At 36.7% G+C, this 18,202-nt stretch overlaps 1 protein-coding gene across 2 annotated transcripts in view; it reads left to right on the top strand.

Moving 5' to 3' along the window:
- The window catches only part of LNPEP (leucyl and cystinyl aminopeptidase), a 48,829-nt gene that overhangs the window by 2,918 nt on the left and 27,709 nt on the right, over window positions 1–18,202 (top strand). For both annotated transcript variants that reach the window (XM_070938765.1, XM_070938766.1), the window contains exons 2-5: window positions 7,511–8,351; window positions 9,850–9,988; window positions 15,521–15,652; window positions 16,582–16,702. In XM_070938765.1, coding sequence (XP_070794866.1) covers window positions 7,511–8,351; window positions 9,850–9,988; window positions 15,521–15,652; window positions 16,582–16,702 — 1,233 coding nt within the window. The remainder of the gene's footprint in view (window positions 1–7,510; window positions 8,352–9,849; window positions 9,989–15,520; window positions 15,653–16,581; window positions 16,703–18,202) is intronic.

Genomic DNA, 18,202 nt, shown 5'->3' with positions numbered 1-18,202 from the left:
CTGTGTTATTATCAGGAAATTTCTCCTAATATTCAGTCTGAGCCTCACTTTTAATTTCACTCTTTTAATCTTTTTGTCCTTATTTTCAACTGAGAATGGAGGTGCCCAATATATATTTAAATATATATTTTATTGCATAAAGCTCATTTTAAGATACAGCAAAAAGAAGCTCATTTCATAGTCTTAAATGACCTTGCACTGATTTATTAAAACAGAGCATTCAAACTCTTCATTTGAAAGATTGTGTAAATGTTATGCCAAGTTGCTATTATAATTTGATGATTTCAAATTTTGTGATACTTAGAGAAAACCCTTTTTTTTCTTAGAAGTACTAAAGGAACACTACTTCTTCTGTTCCTGGTATTTTTCTGTCTGCTGTTCCCCTATGGCCGTGATGGCGAACCTATGGCACGTGTGCCAGAGATGGCGCGCAGAGCCCTCTCTGCTGGCACGCACGCTGTTGCCCCATGTCAGATCTCCGTGGTGTTTCTTTCATGAGCTTCTGTTTCCATGCAAACAACGAAACAGAAGCTCATGAAAGAAGATCTTACCTCTTGCTGTGCTGCTGGTGTTGGGATGCCCCGCCTCCGACCAGCCAGCTAGTCTTTGGGTCTCTGCTGCACATGCATGCATGTCCGCACATGCACATGTTTGTGCGTGTCTGCACATGCGCACACACACACACACACCTTTCAGTTTGGGCACTTCTAAAAGGTTCGCCATCACTGCCCTATGGCAAAAATGTGGATTGAAACACTTCACAAACATGGTAATTAAACTCATGAAAAAAACGATTAGTGTGAATATATATCTGTGTTGAGCTCTTGGAAATAGATTTGTAATTTGGCAAATGCCTCTTTTCGAGCTCTTCTGGGAATTCATAATCCTACTTAAATCTTCAAATCTGGTTGTAAAATGTATGTAAAAACTGAACTCTTAGATTGTGTCTAGACAAATACTTTAACTTACAAGCTCCACTTACCATGAAGCTTGTAGTTTTAAAAATAAAACCAGTGCTTTATTTATAAACTGGCTTTTTTCCTCTTAAGTAAATATGTGTTGGCTTAGGGAGCCATAGAGCTATATTTAAAGGCTCATAGGAAGAAGAGTTGATGAAGAAGAAATGGTTTATCTTTTAGCATGAGGGGTTTTTTTAGGAATATTTTCTAAAAATCATGTTAGATTTCTTTTTAGCCTTTTTAAAAAGATCCCTTTGGCATTTTCTTGAAGAAGCTTTTATCCATAATTGATTTTTTAATGTTATGTTTCAAGAGGCTGATGATTGGATGCTCTGCCTTCTGCTTACTCAGGATATGATTGCTGCTCTTTGAGTGCAGTATTATTAATGGGTTTTAAAGATGAACTCCCAGGACTGTCTTGCTCATGATATGTTCATAGGATTTCATAGAATAGATGTAGGATGTAGAAAACATTTCTGAATGTTTCTTATTAATATATATTGTAATATATTTATATATAAAACTTTTTTCCATCTCCCCTCCACAAATCAATTCTGTTTGGGCGGAGGGATGGATTAGATGACCTACAAGGTCCCTTCCAACTCTGTGAATCTGTTAATTCAGTTAAGTCAGGTAAATTGGTTCTTTCTAATATTTTGCTATAATTCCCCATAACCAATCCATCAGCACATATGCACAGAGAATGCAGTGAGCACTTAGATAATTACAGGTATCCTAAGATCACTGAGCTTTTGGGATGAAATATTTATCCTTTTGACTACATCACTTCCAGTTGATAACCACAGTGAATTTCCTACTGGTCCCAAAGGCGTTATACTAGTTGGAGGGTATGAGACTAGCTTCTTAGCATGTGTATAGAAATACTATAATGGAAAAGTACTGCAAACTCCCCTTTGTATTTTTAAAATGACTTAATTTGCCAAAATCCTGTTGAGATACTTTAGTATACCGCTAAAGCTAAGGACATAGCGATGCACATTCCCCATATCTTTGTATATATTATTTCTTAAATCCTGATTTTGCTGTATTGAATAGCATGAAATGCAATATGATTGTGTATTTATTTCCTCAAATGTGAGTTGAACTCTTACAATTGCAACCTCTGACTTTAGCTGTCATAGGTAGGTGCTTAGATGATGATGTAATGCACATGTGCATTTGTATCCCACCAAAATTAAATCTTTTTCAGTAATGAGATAATGTTTTCATATTAGGATCAAAAGTGTAGAATGCCATACTTTTATGACTACATTGACTAAAATTATGAATTATTTTATATGTGCAATGGCTAGGAAAAGAGAAGGCAGAGCCAGGGGATGGAGTTAAGAGAGTAATCAGTCTGGAGTTGTCACATTGGCACAAACAATCCAAATCCAGCCTCTTAAATTTCATTAATTCTTACCTAGTGCCAATTTAGTATTGACCATTAGTTGACTGGATTCCTGTATATACTGTAGGCTTCTTCTGAACTGCTTCTGAGCTTAATGTTTGGTCCTGATCCTTTGCACCTGACAGTATCATTATCTAGAGAAGGATTAGCAAACTTTTTTTTAAAAAAAAATAGCAGGCTACATTTTTGGCAAATACATAATTGATAAGATTGAAATGAATAATGGGTGGGTTCAGAGTCCTTTATGTGTGAGGATACTTTTTATTTGACAATCTTTTTTACTTTTTCTATCATCCAGCCTTTTCTTTGCCATTGTTTCTAACAATCTTCTTTCAATCCAGTATAAGATATAGAGGTGGATAGATACCATTTACCAAATATTAGAAATTATATTCTGCAAAGAACTTCTGAAATTAGACCATGGCCTTAGGGAGCAGACTGTCTGCCCCTGATCTATAGTTTCAAAATACATATGAACTGTAAGTAGAATTTCTTAAAAGTCTGAATATAAATTATAAAGGTGTGCATTGCTTATATATTAACAAAAACATTCCTTATTCATCTTCAGAACATATGAACTAAACTGTTAAATTAATACCATGTACTTTGAAGTTCTGCAGTCTGATAGCTCTGGCAAAACAAAGAAGGTTATGCATTTGAAGTGGAAAATATGAGGAATCTGGCGTGAAGAAAAGTATTGGAATACAATCTACAAGTTCTTATATTTTCATCTATTATGATTTTGTTCTTTGGTCTGTAGGAATTTTGTCACTCAAAAATCTAAGCATTTAAGTTCGTAGTGCATATGTCCAATTTTATTAATTTTCTTGAATCATTCCCTTAACATGATGGACTTTTGATGTCAGGTATGAAAGACCAGTTCCACATGTGAAAATCCAATTAAACTGATTTATTGTTAAACAACATATGCACAGGAGTCTTCTCAATTAATGATTAGTGCCTGCTTGTAGTTAGATAAGGTCCACAGAATTCAAGGGGGGCAGGTTCTACTTAGTGTACTTGTGACTATATAAGAATTCTAGGCAGATCCCGCTTTTAACTCTATTCCCCAGGTTCTGTCACTCCTCTTACATTTGGCTTCAAATCAAAAAGATAAGTTTTAGGCAATAAAAATTAAAAGCTTGCATTTAAATAAGAAAAACAGGTGATTTTGTAACATTGTGTACAGTTCTAAAAATAAATTAAGCATTCACAGATTTGAGCACCCTTGGAGGAGGTATTTGTATGAGGAATTGAAAGATTGAAGATTGTTCAGCCTTAAAAAAAAGCTGAAAGGGAGATATGTTAAGTGTCCTCTAAACATTTTAAAAGCTATCATGTAGAAAGGAAAATCATTTTCTGTTATTTCAAGGCAGGATTAGAATCCCAGAGGGGAAACTGTAAAAGAAAGAGATTTTGGTGAAACATTAAGGGAAATGTCTTAAAGGTCAGAACAAGTGTCAGTGAAACAGACTATTATTCTGGATGATGGGTTTTTGCTGTCTAGCAGTCCTAACCAGATGTTGAGCAGGAAACAGGAATGAATAAAAAAGATTCCTTTTTACTATTTGTTATTTTATAAAGTTATACTGTGTACTTACATTTCTGATAGAAAGCCAGAAAATACTCCTGTGATTAAAGGATGGCAAATTGTGACTGATACACTGGTATGGGCTTTCACAGGCAACATTTGTTGGGCTTCAGGGTTTAGTGAACGTGCTGGTCTAGACAACAGATTTGCTGATGTTTTGTTGACAGCTGTGGCTGGCATCTTCAAAAGCAAAGGTGGACCATCTCTGCTCAGTGGACATGGTGTGTGTAACAGATAACCTACCTTGCCTCTGAAGATCCTCAGCTGTAGTTGCCAGTAAAATGTCAGGAAATCTATTGTTCAGACCATACTCAATTCTGCAGGCTAACACTGCACAAAAATGGTGGCTGTTTCTTTCAGTTTGGATTTAAAAATTTGATGCTCACATTAAATTTCCAATGATTAACTAATTGGTAATCTATATGTTGTCCTTCCTTTCTCAGAATAAAATTAGTCCATCAATAACTGAGAGGACTTTTGTTTTATGCTTGTATTTCTTAATATGTTTCATTTCTATCTGATATTTGTGCTGCCTTGACAGAACAGAGATTAATGCTCCATAGAAATGCCACCCCAAACCTTCCTGATAGTCAGATTGCTTTAAGATATTTTTGTACTCTTAAAATAAAGCTTTTAAAAGTGATTTAAAGCATTTTCAGCTTTAATATGACTGCAGATCAGGCAATAACCACATGCATGGGAAGGTTAGCGGGGAGAGTAGAATGTGTGCCCATTTCCCTTGTTTCAATTTCACTCATATTCAGTGACCCACTTGTACAAGGTCTATGTTTCCTGTTCTGAACTAAATTGTTTTTCATTTCTTTGAAAAAAAGCATTATTTACAGTCTTGCATAAGGAATTGTTAGAATAAATATCATAATTTTATATGTACTGTATTTGTTTTAATTAAATTGCCATAACACATACCATTGAGTGGTACTATATGCTACTCAAAGTCTGTCATTATTGGAGAAGTCTATCAGCCTAGTTAGTAAGGGGGCGGGGAGAGGGGAAGTAAGAAATTAAGCAATTTGGTCACAATCCCCTAATCATGAACCTATAGTAGGTGAACCATATTTGTAGCCAGAAAGTTTTATGCAAATTTAATCCAGTTAGTTTCAGCGAATTGGATAAATTCTTGACATGTACACAGAATTTATTTTAGTTCTGATGGACTTTTCATCACTGTATACTTTCATCTACATAGTATAGCATAGCAGTACTATACAATATTAAGTAGTACTCACGACATTAACTTTCATCTAATCTGATTGCCAGAGGCTCTTTGAGAACTCAAGATAGAGGAACTTTCTATCATCCTTTAAATTAGCAATATTACCAGTTGCATATGGAACATTCTGCCAGGCATGTGCTTAGCAGCTGCTGGATCCCAAGTCTCTCCCAAATGGTGTTGAAAATTAAGAAGCATAAAAATGTTAATTGTTAGTTGAATTTGTCATTATGCGGATATACTTTGGAATTGTGGAAAAAAAGGATTTTTGTATAGTTTCCGATAGCAGGATTATGCAGATTTTATCATTAGTGTTTCTGCCAGGCTTGTGAAGAATATTGTAACTTGTATAGGAAAATTGTTCTAGTCTGTTAGATGCAACACTATGTGAGTATTGCATTCTAATGCACTTTGATTTTTTAAAAATAATTCATACATTTATAGTATGACAGACTGCTTAATGCATAATTGAAGCAGATATCTTAGCAGCTGCCTGCAATGAAGTTGTTGCTGATATCAGTGCTAAGGGGGAAAATCCATATGTCACTCTTATTAAAGTTGGAAGAATTCAGATGTATAAATGCTTAAGAGTAATATTACAAGTTAATATGTGTATCTAAACATTCCAGAATAATGTTAATCTAGTTAGTTACTCTAGGTAATGCTACAATAAGTCTATTTTAGTGCAAATGATTTGAGGACTATATAATAAATATATTGCTGCAAGTTTTGCTATGGGACTATTCCACTGTGTATTGAGTAAAATCACCTTGTAAGACAAAGTTTTAGTTTTGAATATGAATTATACTTCCCTGTAACTGAGCAGAGGTGTATGCATATAAAGTTAGTTTTATGTTTTATTTTATAAAATATAATGCAGATGTAATCCAGTACAGTATTTAATGAATGCTTGCTGTTTGTTACTCTTATTTTTAAATTTTGCATCAAAGCACTATGCTTATTAAAGACAGAAAACTCCAGTAATATTTGGAACGTATTTATATTTAGAGGGGAACAGAAAATAGTTTTTTGATAAGGCCAAAACTCCTCCAGCATGAGCTAAATCAGTGCATTTTGGAGTGGAGACATTCATGAAAAATTTCAGTAGCTTCAGAGATAATATGACCAGAATTTGCTTAGTATTTGTAGTGATTGCAGTTTCTTCATTTTATAAACTGTGTCTGATCTTAACAATATATTTTAAAAGAAAATATATTGTGTTTTAGTAATATTTGAAGCCCAGCTGTATTGAATTATGAATATGCTTTCTATGATTTCCTTAAAGGTAAAGGTGATGGAAGAGACAATGGCAATGGTGAAATTCAGTGATCCACTTATCTTTTTGCTAGCTCATCCTTAAAACCTACTGTATTTTTCGGAGTATTCTCCCCCCCCCCAAAAGAGGGTGAAAATTTGGGTGCGTCTTATACACATGAATGTAGCCCCGCCTACCTGCTGGCCCCCACCCTTTGGCCTCTGCCTCCCAGCAATTTACCTCCTTGCAGCAAACAGCAAACAGCCCGTTTCATCTTCAGTACATCCTGATTAGCACAAGCAGTTGATTGCCGGTTGGATCGGCCTCCCGACCCCCAGCTGTTTCAGGCTGCAGGGATTGCCATTGCCTATTGCCATGCAGGCCTCCGCTTTTTGTTGCAAGGAGGCAAATTGCTGGGAGGCAGATTTTTTTTCTTGTGCTAATCAGGCTGTGCTGAAAATGAAAATGAAACTAAAGCAGGCTGCTATTTGCTGCGAGGCAAATTGCTGGGAGGCAGAGGCAGATTTTTTTTCTTGTTTTTCTCTCCAAAAAAGGTGCGTCTTATAGTTTGGAGTGTCTTAAACTCCAAAAAATACAGTATTTTTAAGGAAGTCTATACATCTGGAACATTAACGGGTGGCTCTAGATCAGGTGTGTCAAACTGGTGACGTGGGGACTGGATACCCCAGCCACGCCCACCCTGGCTCCTCAAAGGCAAAAAACATCCCGATACATCACAATATGACCCGTGATCAGGTTTGACACTCCTGCTACTAGACTAAATTCCCACTTTGCAAGTAGCTTTCTATTGATGTAATGTTATCTCTGATCATTCATTTTCATTATGAAGAAATCACCAAAGCATTTTGATTCATCCATTTTTTCATCAGCTATTACAGCAGCTATTTGATTTGTTACTTTACAGATACATTGCAAATAGTTTCTTATATGAGAACTATAATATGAACCCCAATTTTTATCAGCTATAAGTAAAATAATCAAAAACCCAATCACAGCTATTTCAGTTACTTTTTGTGTAACATGTTGCTTTTTTGTTTCTTAGATCGAGTTCAGTTACCTAGAAATATGATTGAAAACAGCATGTTTGAGGAAGAGCCTGATGTGGTTGACTTGGCTAAAGAGCCTAGCTTGCATCCTTTGGAGCCCGATGAGGTAGAATATGAACCAAGAAGTTCTCGTCTTCTTGTACGTGGTCTTGGAGATCATGAAATGGATGAGGATGAAGAGGATTATGAATCATCATCAGCCAAACTTCTGGGAATGTCTTTCATGAATAGAAGTACTGGTCTGCGAAGTAATATGGCTGGTTATAGGCAACGTTCAGATGGATCGTGTTCTGCTCCATCCGTAAGGACCACAATAATCTGTGCAGTTGTTCTGGTGATTGCTGTCTCCGTAATAATGGCAATCTATCTTCTCCCCAAGTGCACTTTTACCAAAGAAGGCTGTCACAACAAAAACCACACAATGGAAGATACATATCATTTGGCAACTAATGGAAAACCGTTTCCATGGGCTCATTTTAGGCTTCCAGAATTTGTTGTTCCAACACATTATGATATTGTTCTGCAGCCAAATCTAACCACAATGAGATTTACAGGTTCTGTTCAAATAACTGTGGAAGTTATCCAGGTTACTATGCATGTTATACTTCATAGTTCAAAGCTCAATATTACCAAGGTAACATTTGTTTCACTCGGTTCAAGCCAGCCAAAACCAGCTGATTTCCTGGAATACCCAATGAATGACCAGATTGCAATTATAGCTCCAGAAGCTCTTCTTGTAGGACATAAATATAAGATCAGCATAGAGTATTCCTCTAATTTATCAGACACTTACTCTGGCTTTTACAAAATTGCCTTTAAGAATAACAACTCAACAAGGTAAGCTTAGAACTAATTTATTTTTATCTTAACTGGGAAAAAATTATATGCATCTACTTTTGGCTTGAATTGCTAATTTTTTTGATCTCCACCCTTGGCATACCACCTAACAACCAACAGAAGGACACAGCTGGAAAAAGGCTGCATATGTCTGTGCACTGTAACCCCATTTTCTTCCTGTTGATTTATTCTCCAGTGTACTGCCTTGAGAATATCTGTCTTCTTGATTAACACATAAAATAGCTAAAATAATTATACCCATCTTTATAGATTAGTTTTAATATTATCTATATTGCTGAATATTATGGAATCCTATTGTAGAAATAAAGCACTATTGCTTATTTAGAAGCAGAACATCTTCCTGGCATGCAAAAAAAAAAATCCCTGATTTAAATTTTCATGGAAGCTTCTTGCTGTAAATCCAGAAAGACTGCTGCCAATCAGTACTAATAGTATTGTACTAAATTGGATCAAGCAGAGCATGTTTATGGCTGGATCTTATGGCCAAGTAATATTAGGCCATTGAGCTGGATGATATTGGCAAAGTGTGACAGTCTGATGAATAATAAAGTGAAGCGCAGATAAAATGTAATTTACTGAATGAGGGGTTAAATGCTTCATTTTTCTTCACCAATCTATTTGGCATTCATCTGATTGAGAGAAAGTGAATCCCCTTACTCGCTGGCTAGTATTGGCATATAGCAGTTTGACAAATGGAGAAATGCCTCCCATCTAGCTTGTGCTTTACTTTGATAGGAATTCTGTACATTATGTCTGCACTATTTATGAACACCAGCCAGACTGAAAAGGGGTGCATATGTACATAGTGACATGTATGGAATGGTAAATTTTGAACAAAATGGATTTAATAACTTTAGTACCTGTAGTAATAAATGAACCTAGTCTAGTTTTCAGGTAATTATATACAAAAATATCTGAATAATAATGAAGGATTTTTTTGTTAATATAAAATTTATTTTGTTGATCACATGTATTGCCTTGTAAAATTTCAGGAACTAAGAATAAATACTTTTTTTCCTTGTTGTAGTTATTATACAGAAAATTTAATTTTGAAATGTGGCTATATATGTAATTGTTACTGTTAGTATGGCTAATATCAAATGCAATTTGCTGACCTTAATTGTTAGGGAAATCCAATGCATAAGATCGACTAAGGTAAAAGATTACAATGTTTACATGTTACGAAGATTTCTTGGGAAGATACTTTTAAATTTAAATGTAAATTTCTTGAATGAAGTGTTATGAAGACCACATATTTGTAACAATTCCCAGGATGCTATATAATCATAAAGATTTGGTATCCTGGAAATCTGTTAGGTGCTTTCAAGATTCTAGATGGGGTAGCATTTTACTTTTTTTAAACAATTAAAGTAACATGGTTAGGATTATATTTTTCCTCTCCAAATTTTATTTCTAAATTATGTAACATATAGAAATTTAAAAGAAATATAGATTTGAATGTTTTTCTTTTTATCAGTTGGCTTGCAGCAACTCAGTTTGAGCCCTTATCAGCAAGAGCAGCATTCCCTTGTTTTGATGAACCAGCATTCAAAGCCAGTTTTCAAGTCAAAATCAACAGAGAAGATCAACACATTGCTCTGTCAAATATGCCAAAGGTATATAGCTATCCATACCTTTTTGTGGTTTGATATTTATACAGTTACATGCTCATGAAGTGTGCTACAGGACAGGAAAATTGAATTACTTGGTAAAGAACTTTATTTTATGAATGTATGTGGCTATTAGTTATACTTAATTTCCACAATAAAAAAGGTAAATGTAGCTTTAGAAGATAAGAAAAACTAAAAGATTGATTTAGTCTACTTTCCACTTTCCCTCGGAGGATAGCTAGATTGCACTGGGAGTCCCACACATAGGATATGAAGGCAGTATGTGACTATGCATTTCAATGGCCTAGAAAAAAAGATAATATGATGCAGAGATATTCTGCTAAATGGAAGGACATGGTAACATTCCCCCCCTCCAAAAAAAAAAAGTGGCTGACAGACCTGCAAAATTAGATTTCAGAATTAGAAGGAAGATGGGTGCTCAATAAAAGGGTGAGTTTTGAATATTGTGATCTTTTTTCCAAACCTGATATCTGTGTAGTTGAGCCATATTGGTCCCACTAAGCTAAAAGAACAAAGAAGAAGGTTGGATGCTGGTGGTCAGCTATTGAAGAGTGAAATGTGAGAGCAAACAGAAGAAAGAGAAAGTGGCTGAGAAAATGATTCAAGTGTCGCTGTTATTAGAGTTTTAATGTTGCTGAATAAGAGTCAGTTGAATTGGTAGGACAAGATTTTAGAAAAAATGAAGGCATGATAAAATTGATTGAAATAGGATTGGGACCAGACAGAAGATTGAGAGCACTATAATGGTGGCAAGTTGATTATAAAATGAAAGAAAAAGCAAGAAGATGGGAAGAGAGATAAGAACAGGATTCACTAAAATTCATGCCAATGTGGTTCAGAAGTAGCTTTTCAGTCTGGATGGAGAAAAAGTAGCTGGGGAAAGAATAGCTGAGGAATCGTTTCATTAAAAGGCCCCTCCTAAAGAAGCCTTCCCTGGATCCAGGAGAATTAAAGAACTTTCGTCCAGTCTCCAACCTACCCTTTGTGGGAAAGGTTGTAGAGAAAGTGGTGGCACTTCAGCTCCTGCGGTCATTGGATGAAACGAATTATCTGGACCCTTTTCAGTCTGGCTTCAGGCCTGGCTACAGCACGGAAACTGCTTTGGTCACACTGATGGATGATCTCTGGCGAGCCCGAGATGGTGGTCATTCCTCCATCTTGGTGCTACTTGACCTCTCAGTGGCTTTCGATACCATTGACCATGGTATCCTTCTGGGATGACTAAGGGAGTTGGGAGTGGGAGGCACCGTGTTACGGTGGTTCTCCTATCTCTCTGGTCGGTCACAGTCGGTGTTGGTAGAAGGACAGAGGTCGACCCCTAGGCCCCTCGTTTGTGGGGTGCCTCAGGGCTCGGTCCTCTCTCCCCTCCTATTTTAACATCTACATGAAGCCGCTGGGTGAGATCATCCGACGATACGTGGTGAGATATCAGCAATATGCTGATGATACCCAGCTGTATATCTCTACCCCGCGTCAATTCAGTGATGCAGTGGATGTGATGTGCCGGTGCTTGGAGGTTGTGAGGGTCTGGATGGGAGTCAACAGGCTCAGACTTAACCCAGACAAGACAGAGTGGCTGTGGGTATTGCCTCCTAAAGACTATGTTGATTGTCCATCCTTCGTTCGGGGGAAGGGGAGAAATTGTCCCCCTCAGAACGGGCTCACAATTTTGGTGTCCTCTTACACTCACAGTTAAGATTAGAGCAACATCTGACAGCTGTGGCTAGGGGGACCTTTGCACAGGTTCGCCTGGTGCACCAATTGCGACCCTACTTGGATCGGGAGGCTCTCCTCACAGTCACTCATGCCCTTGTCACCTCCCGGTTAGATTATTGCAATGCGCTGTACATGGGGCTACCCTTGAAAAGTGTTTGGAGACTACAGTTGGTCCAGAATGCAGCCGTACGAGCTATTGTGGGTGCGCCTAGATACACACACATTACATCAATTCTTCACGAGCTGCACTGGCTCCCTATTGGTCTCCGGGCACAATTCAAGGTGTTGGTTATTACCTTTAAAGCCATACATGGCTCAGGGCCAGGTTATCTTCAAGACCGCCTTCTACCACATAGCTCCCAGCGACCGGTAAGATCCCACAGAGTTGGTCTCCTCCGGGACCCGTAAGCTAAACAATGCCGGCTGGTGGGCCCGCGGGGGAGGGCCTTCTCTGTGGCTGCCCCAGCTCTCTGGAACCAGCTACCTCCTGAGGTCCGGACCACTCCCACCCTATTGGCCTTCCGAAAAGCGGTGAAGACCTGGCTATTCTGGCAGGCCTGGGACCGTTGATCTCGCTGTTGCGATCGTGTGAGATCCGGCCATGAATGGTGTGAATGGGTTTTAATGTTTTAATTTTTAAATGTTTTTATAATGGTTTTTAAAATGTACTGTAAGCCGCCCTGAGTCTTCGGAGAAAAGTGGCATATAAATTGAATTAATTAAATTAATTAAATTAAATTAACAACATCTGGCCTAGGTCACGGAGAAGGCTGCAGGAAGAATGAGTGTTTAGCTGGTTGAAAGGCCAGACTACTGATTGCCTATAATAAGTGAGATCAGTTGGTGGTGCTAAGAGATGTAGACCATAGCCATAGATCCTGCCTTGAGTAACTTAGACACCAGGAACATAAAACAGGTTGTCAATGAGGCACAGTCATTAGTGCCACAAATGATTGGGCGGTTTAATTTTATGTCTTATTCAAAAAAAGCGACACCTCTGGAGGGGAGAAGGGGAGATTCCTACTTTTATCAGTTCAGTAGGAGTGAGAAGGAATCAACAGGAAAGTTTGAGTATAGAAGAGGTTGATAGGAAAGTGAAAAAAATGTAATGTGAATTTGTACACGTACAGATTAGATGAAATCTGACTCAATAGCAATAACTGAGAGAGATCTTTGCATTTTAGTGGACAATCACTTAAATTTGAGCCAGCAGTGTGCTGCAGCTGCCAAAAAAGCCAATGCAATCCTAGGCTGCATTAAAACAGAGGGATAAAATCAAGATGACATGAAGTGTGCCTTAATAAGACTGCACTTGGATTACTGCATCAGTTTGGTCGCCACAAAGTAAAAAAGATGTTGAGACTCTGGAAAGAGTGCAGAGAAGAGCAACAAGGATGAATAGTGGGATGGAGGCTAAAACATGAAAAATAGTTGCAGGAATTCAGTATGTCTAGTCTAGTGAAAAGAAGGAGTAGGGATGACATGATAACAGTGTTCCAATATTTGAGGGGCTGCCACAAAGAAGAGGGGTCATCCTATTTTCTGAAGTACCAGAAGGAAGACAAGAAGGAATGGATGGAAACTAATCAAGGAGAGAGGCAATCTCTGGGTGCTTCATCATGGAGGCTTTTAAAAAGAGATTGGACAGCCATTTGTCTGAAATGGAATAGGGTCTGCTGCTTGAGCAGGATTTGGACAAGAAGATCTCCAAGGTCCCTTCCAACTCTTTTTTTCTCATTTGCTGGTTGAGGCCACAATATCATCACTATATGTTATATATCTCCACCCTGAACCAAGCAGTAATGCAGTACGAATCGGCCTAGTGCTTGGAAGGCTATAGTGATTTGTTTAATGTGTGTGTATGTGTGTGTGTTGAGGGGGAGGGTGGACTTTGAACTAAACTGAATCCCATCATGGTTTGATTAATAGTTGTCGAGACTTAAAAAGCCTTACATGGCTTGGAACCTGGCCTCTAAAAGGAGCAGTTTCTTCAAGTGGATCTTACGCATACAGTACACATGTTGCAATTTGAGATGGAGAGTTCTTCCTCCCCCTTATGGGATCAAAGGGGAAACAAGGACATTTTGTTTCTCAGCTTTGGCACATATGTAGTAGCCTTTCATTAGAAATCTGGGTGACTCCATCACTTCTGACATCTAGAGAAATGTTAGAAACTGAGATGTTCAGAAGAACATTTAATTATGATATATCTCTGGAATGATATTAATTTTATTTTAGTAATTTATAAAATACTTCGATAATTGCAGATTCTTAGTGTTTGCATTACTTAAATTTGATTTTTATTGTACACCATCATGAATCATTGTAGAGTGTACCACTAGAAATCTAATTGATTATATATGATTATTGGATTTACGCAGCGGTGAAATCTAAAATTTGTTACTACCAGTTCTGTGGACGTGGCTTGGTGGGGGGGGGGGGGTAATGTGACTGGGTGGGTGTGGCCAACTTTTTTTTTTAACTTTTAAAACCATTTTTTCTACAACCTCTTTGGCCGAAGAGGTTGTAAAAAAATGCTTTTAAAAGCCTCTGACGATCCCAACTGAGTTGCTTGATCGGCAGAGGCTTTTTTTCTTTTAAAAGCCTCTGACAATCCCAGCTGAGTTGCCTGACGTCAGAGGCTTTCTTTTCTTTTAAAAACATTTTTTCTACCACTTCAGCTGAAGAGGTTGTAGAAAAAATGCTTTTAAAAGCCTCTGACGATCCCAGCTGAGCCGCGCGATCATCAGAGACTTTTTTTTTTTACTTTTGAAAGCATTTTTTCGGCCGAAGAGGTTGTAGAAAAATGCTTTTAAAAATAATTTTAAAAAAGCCTCTGATGATCGCGCGGCTCAGCTGGGCATGGGGGAGGGCAGGGATTTTTGCTACCGGTTCTCCAAACCACCCGCCTCCATCGCTACCCGAACCGGGAGCATTTCATCCCTGGATTTATGGTATTTCTGATGATAGCCTGAAATATGAAAATGCACTACTAGCTGATTAGTAGCTGATTAGCAGTGGGATTCTCTTTGGAAATTTTATAATGCAACTATTTGACACCCTAACAAATGTTCTCTAGAGTGTCTTTTTAACTTTGCCATCATGCAGCATCATTTTGTGCATATTATGCCCTACTATGGGCTACCCTGATCTTTTCAAGTGAAATTGAAATAAAAGCAAAAATGGGAAGACTGATAGTTAATTCTTCATTAAATTGCTTGCACAATTTGTTTTCATGCTATGAGTTCCTGTTTTTCAGTGATGGTTTGCAAATTTGGCATCATTGTTGCTCTTAATAAACTCTATATTAAATTAATACAATGTATTGTAAGAGCAGTCTTTTGAAGGAACCCTAGTCAGGCTGAGATCATATCATGAAGTAAATTGTGTTTGTGTAAAAGCATCATGCAATCAAAAGATAAGTTGAGTATTAGCAGTGATTCCTGCTAATACTCTGGATGAATATTTCTTTTTCAGTTAACATATTCATGAAGCATATCATATACAGAACAAATATCTTTATAAAATCAGTGCTTATTATTTTTGGTTCAAATCTGGCAGATGAACTTGCTCAGTACTGATCTGATTTTTATTTCTTAGACTTATTGATATAATTTTAATTTGCTAACTGTTGGGTATTGCAATCATAGGAAATAACAATGTTCTGTACATTATATTTTGTGTATTAGCCATTTTCTAAGTATATCTCAACATAGAACAGATGGCTTCTATGATTTATGTTCCAGGACCTGCAGCTTCTGTTTACATAATTGAATTCTGATCTCCGGTTTGTATTTCCAGAAATCAACCAATCGCTTGGCAAATGGATTATTTCAAGATGAATTCTTCGTTAGCTTGAAAATGAGCACTTACCTAGTAGCTGTCATTGTTGGAAACTTCAAATGTACCAATAAGAAAACAAATGGGATTGTGGTAGGTGGACTTTTTTTGCTCCTGTAACCCCTCCCAAAAAAACCCCCTCGTTTCCCAGTGTATTATGTTACACTTCTTAAATTTGAAGTACTGAAAGTAGATTATAGTTTTTTTTTGACCTGACAGTTGGCTTGGTAGTTGCTTTGTTTTTGATCGTATCAAATTATTACAACATTCAATAGGCTATGTTAATCTTCTTATTTGTCAGGCCTAGAGGACAAATGTTAGGAATCATCTTGAAGAAAGATTCATTTGCTGGCCTAAATATGAAGAGACAGAGTAGTGTAAAGCTTTTCTTTTGTTCTTATTTTACCCAGTACTTTGTTTTATTTCCACCTAATGAGATCTATTTTTATCTCAGTCACTCCTGTTAATGCTGGTTTTAAAACAATAGGTATGTTTTTAAAACAATAGGGGTGTTTTAAATTGTTTGGGCTGAATTATTTAATGTATTTTTACATTGTTTTTAAATTTTGTATTATGTATGTTTTATCTTTTGGCTGTTAACTGCCTTGAGTCCTTCGGGAGTAGGGCGGTATATAAATTCAAAATAAAGTAAAGTAAAAAAGTAAAGGGAAGGGGAGAAATACCAAACTTCTGATCCAGACCTGAACTGTGAACATGTATATATTAACATCATAGAAATGGTTCCTCTGCTATTAGGATATAAATCTTTAGAAATGAAAAAACAAGGAAAACATTTTGCCTTTTGTTTTATAATATGCTATACAAATGGATCTAAGACAATCTTAGCCTTTTTTAAAATCATAAATAATGGAACTTGGTTATCTATGTACCATCTTATTAATGTTGCCTTATCAACTATTATAGAAAATCTTTGGCTCTTTTCACTAAGTAATGTAGACAATGAAAAACTGAATTCCATTGAAACTTCCCTCTGATTTATTCTCTCTTTCCCATTGTGCCAGGTATCTGTTTATGCTGTACCACAAAAGCTTGGGCAGACTGAATATGCCTTGAACACCGCAGTGAAGCTTCTTGAATTTTACCAGAATTATTTTAACGTAACATACCCATTTAACAAAATAGGTGAGAGTTTGTTTATTCTTATCAGATTCTTTGTATGCTTCCCTTATAAAAATATTTTTAAAGGCAGGGGCAAGTTGAACAAACTGTGGAATTTTTAGACACGTCGTTTAGTAATCCAGGGAAAAATAAATTAAAACATAAATTTCAATCTGGAGGCAATAAAGCTCTGATTAATTTTGTAAAAAGATTTAAAATGCTGGTATGCAAAGTTTCCAAATGATGTCAGACTTCTATTACAAAATAAGCTATGATGTGCTCTCCTATTGTCTTTTTTTTTTTTAAAGCAAAGATATTTGGAAATAATAATCAAGGCAAATCAGTTAAAATAATTAATAAACTGAAGAAGTAGTTGCACCCAGTTGAAAATTATGTGGGAAACAAATTTATCTTTCTGCATAAAGAAATAAAGGTTAATTCTTCTTTCTGTGCTCTGAACTATGTGAATCTTCTAAATACTTTCAAATGTCAGTCCCGCATATGATATATTTATTCATGTATTGATTTTGTGCACTTATAAACCATTTCAAATGCCAAAGCATCTTAAGGCAATTTATAATAAATGATAAAACAATAATATCAAAACAACATTCCATAAAATATCTTCATTAAAGGGGTAGAAGAGAAGATAACAAAACAAAACAAAATAGTATTCCAACATTCAAAATAGGATGTCCTGGAGAAAGAGTAAGTTTTTATCAGGTGGCTAAAGATTTTATAGATTTTTTTTTCCTTTTGCCCCTTTGAGCTAGTGCTGATTTCTGGTAACTGACTGGATTAGTCCCTACAGTTTTCTTGGCAATGTTTTTTTATCAGTATGTTTATCATTGCCTTCTTCTTAGGTCTGTGAGTGACTGGTCTAAAATTACCAGTTGGCTTTGTGCCCAAGACAGGAATAGCATTTCACAGTCTCCCAGTTTCTAGCTTGGTGCCTTAACCATGTCACCAAACTGACTATTACAGGAATTGCCTAAATTTCAAAGGGAGAAAACATTCCAGAATATGGGTACCAAAACAAAAGCCACATATGAGCACCTGCCAAATGACACTCAGCAGCTCTCAATACATGTAGTGGTATCTCCCAGTGATTTCAGTGACCAATTCAGTTCAATAACATGAGGTGATTGTTTATCTAAAAGTTATAATAGCATTGATTCAGGCAGACAGCAGTAGTATAACTTGCACAACACTTTTTTGGGGGTGGTGAGGAGCAGCTTGTGTCTAATGCCAAATATACACATAGTTAAATAGAATGTCTAAAGAGCACAGCTGATTTATATCTAATCTCAATAAAACTAACCAGAATTAATGGCAATAGAAGTCTAGGTATAACAAGAGTAATTGAGAAGGGAACAAGTCCAGCAAAAAAACAAGTGTTGTCTTGGTTTTTATTTTCCTTTTTCTGACTGGGTTATTACTGATATTACTCTTAACAACTCTTCAACTCTTTGTTTAACCCTGAGATAGTTAAGGCTGCCAATAGTTTTTATTTGCTAGGAAACA

Source organism: Pituophis catenifer, unplaced genomic scaffold (assembly GCF_029215685.1).
Source record: "Pituophis catenifer annectens isolate HBS135680 unplaced genomic scaffold, rPitCat1.0.hap2 SCAF_2, whole genome shotgun sequence".
Classification (NCBI taxonomy): domain Eukaryota; kingdom Metazoa; phylum Chordata; class Lepidosauria; order Squamata; family Colubridae; genus Pituophis; species Pituophis catenifer.
The sequence above is the reverse complement of the archived record's forward strand: the minus strand, read 5'-3'. Positions and strand labels throughout refer to the sequence as shown.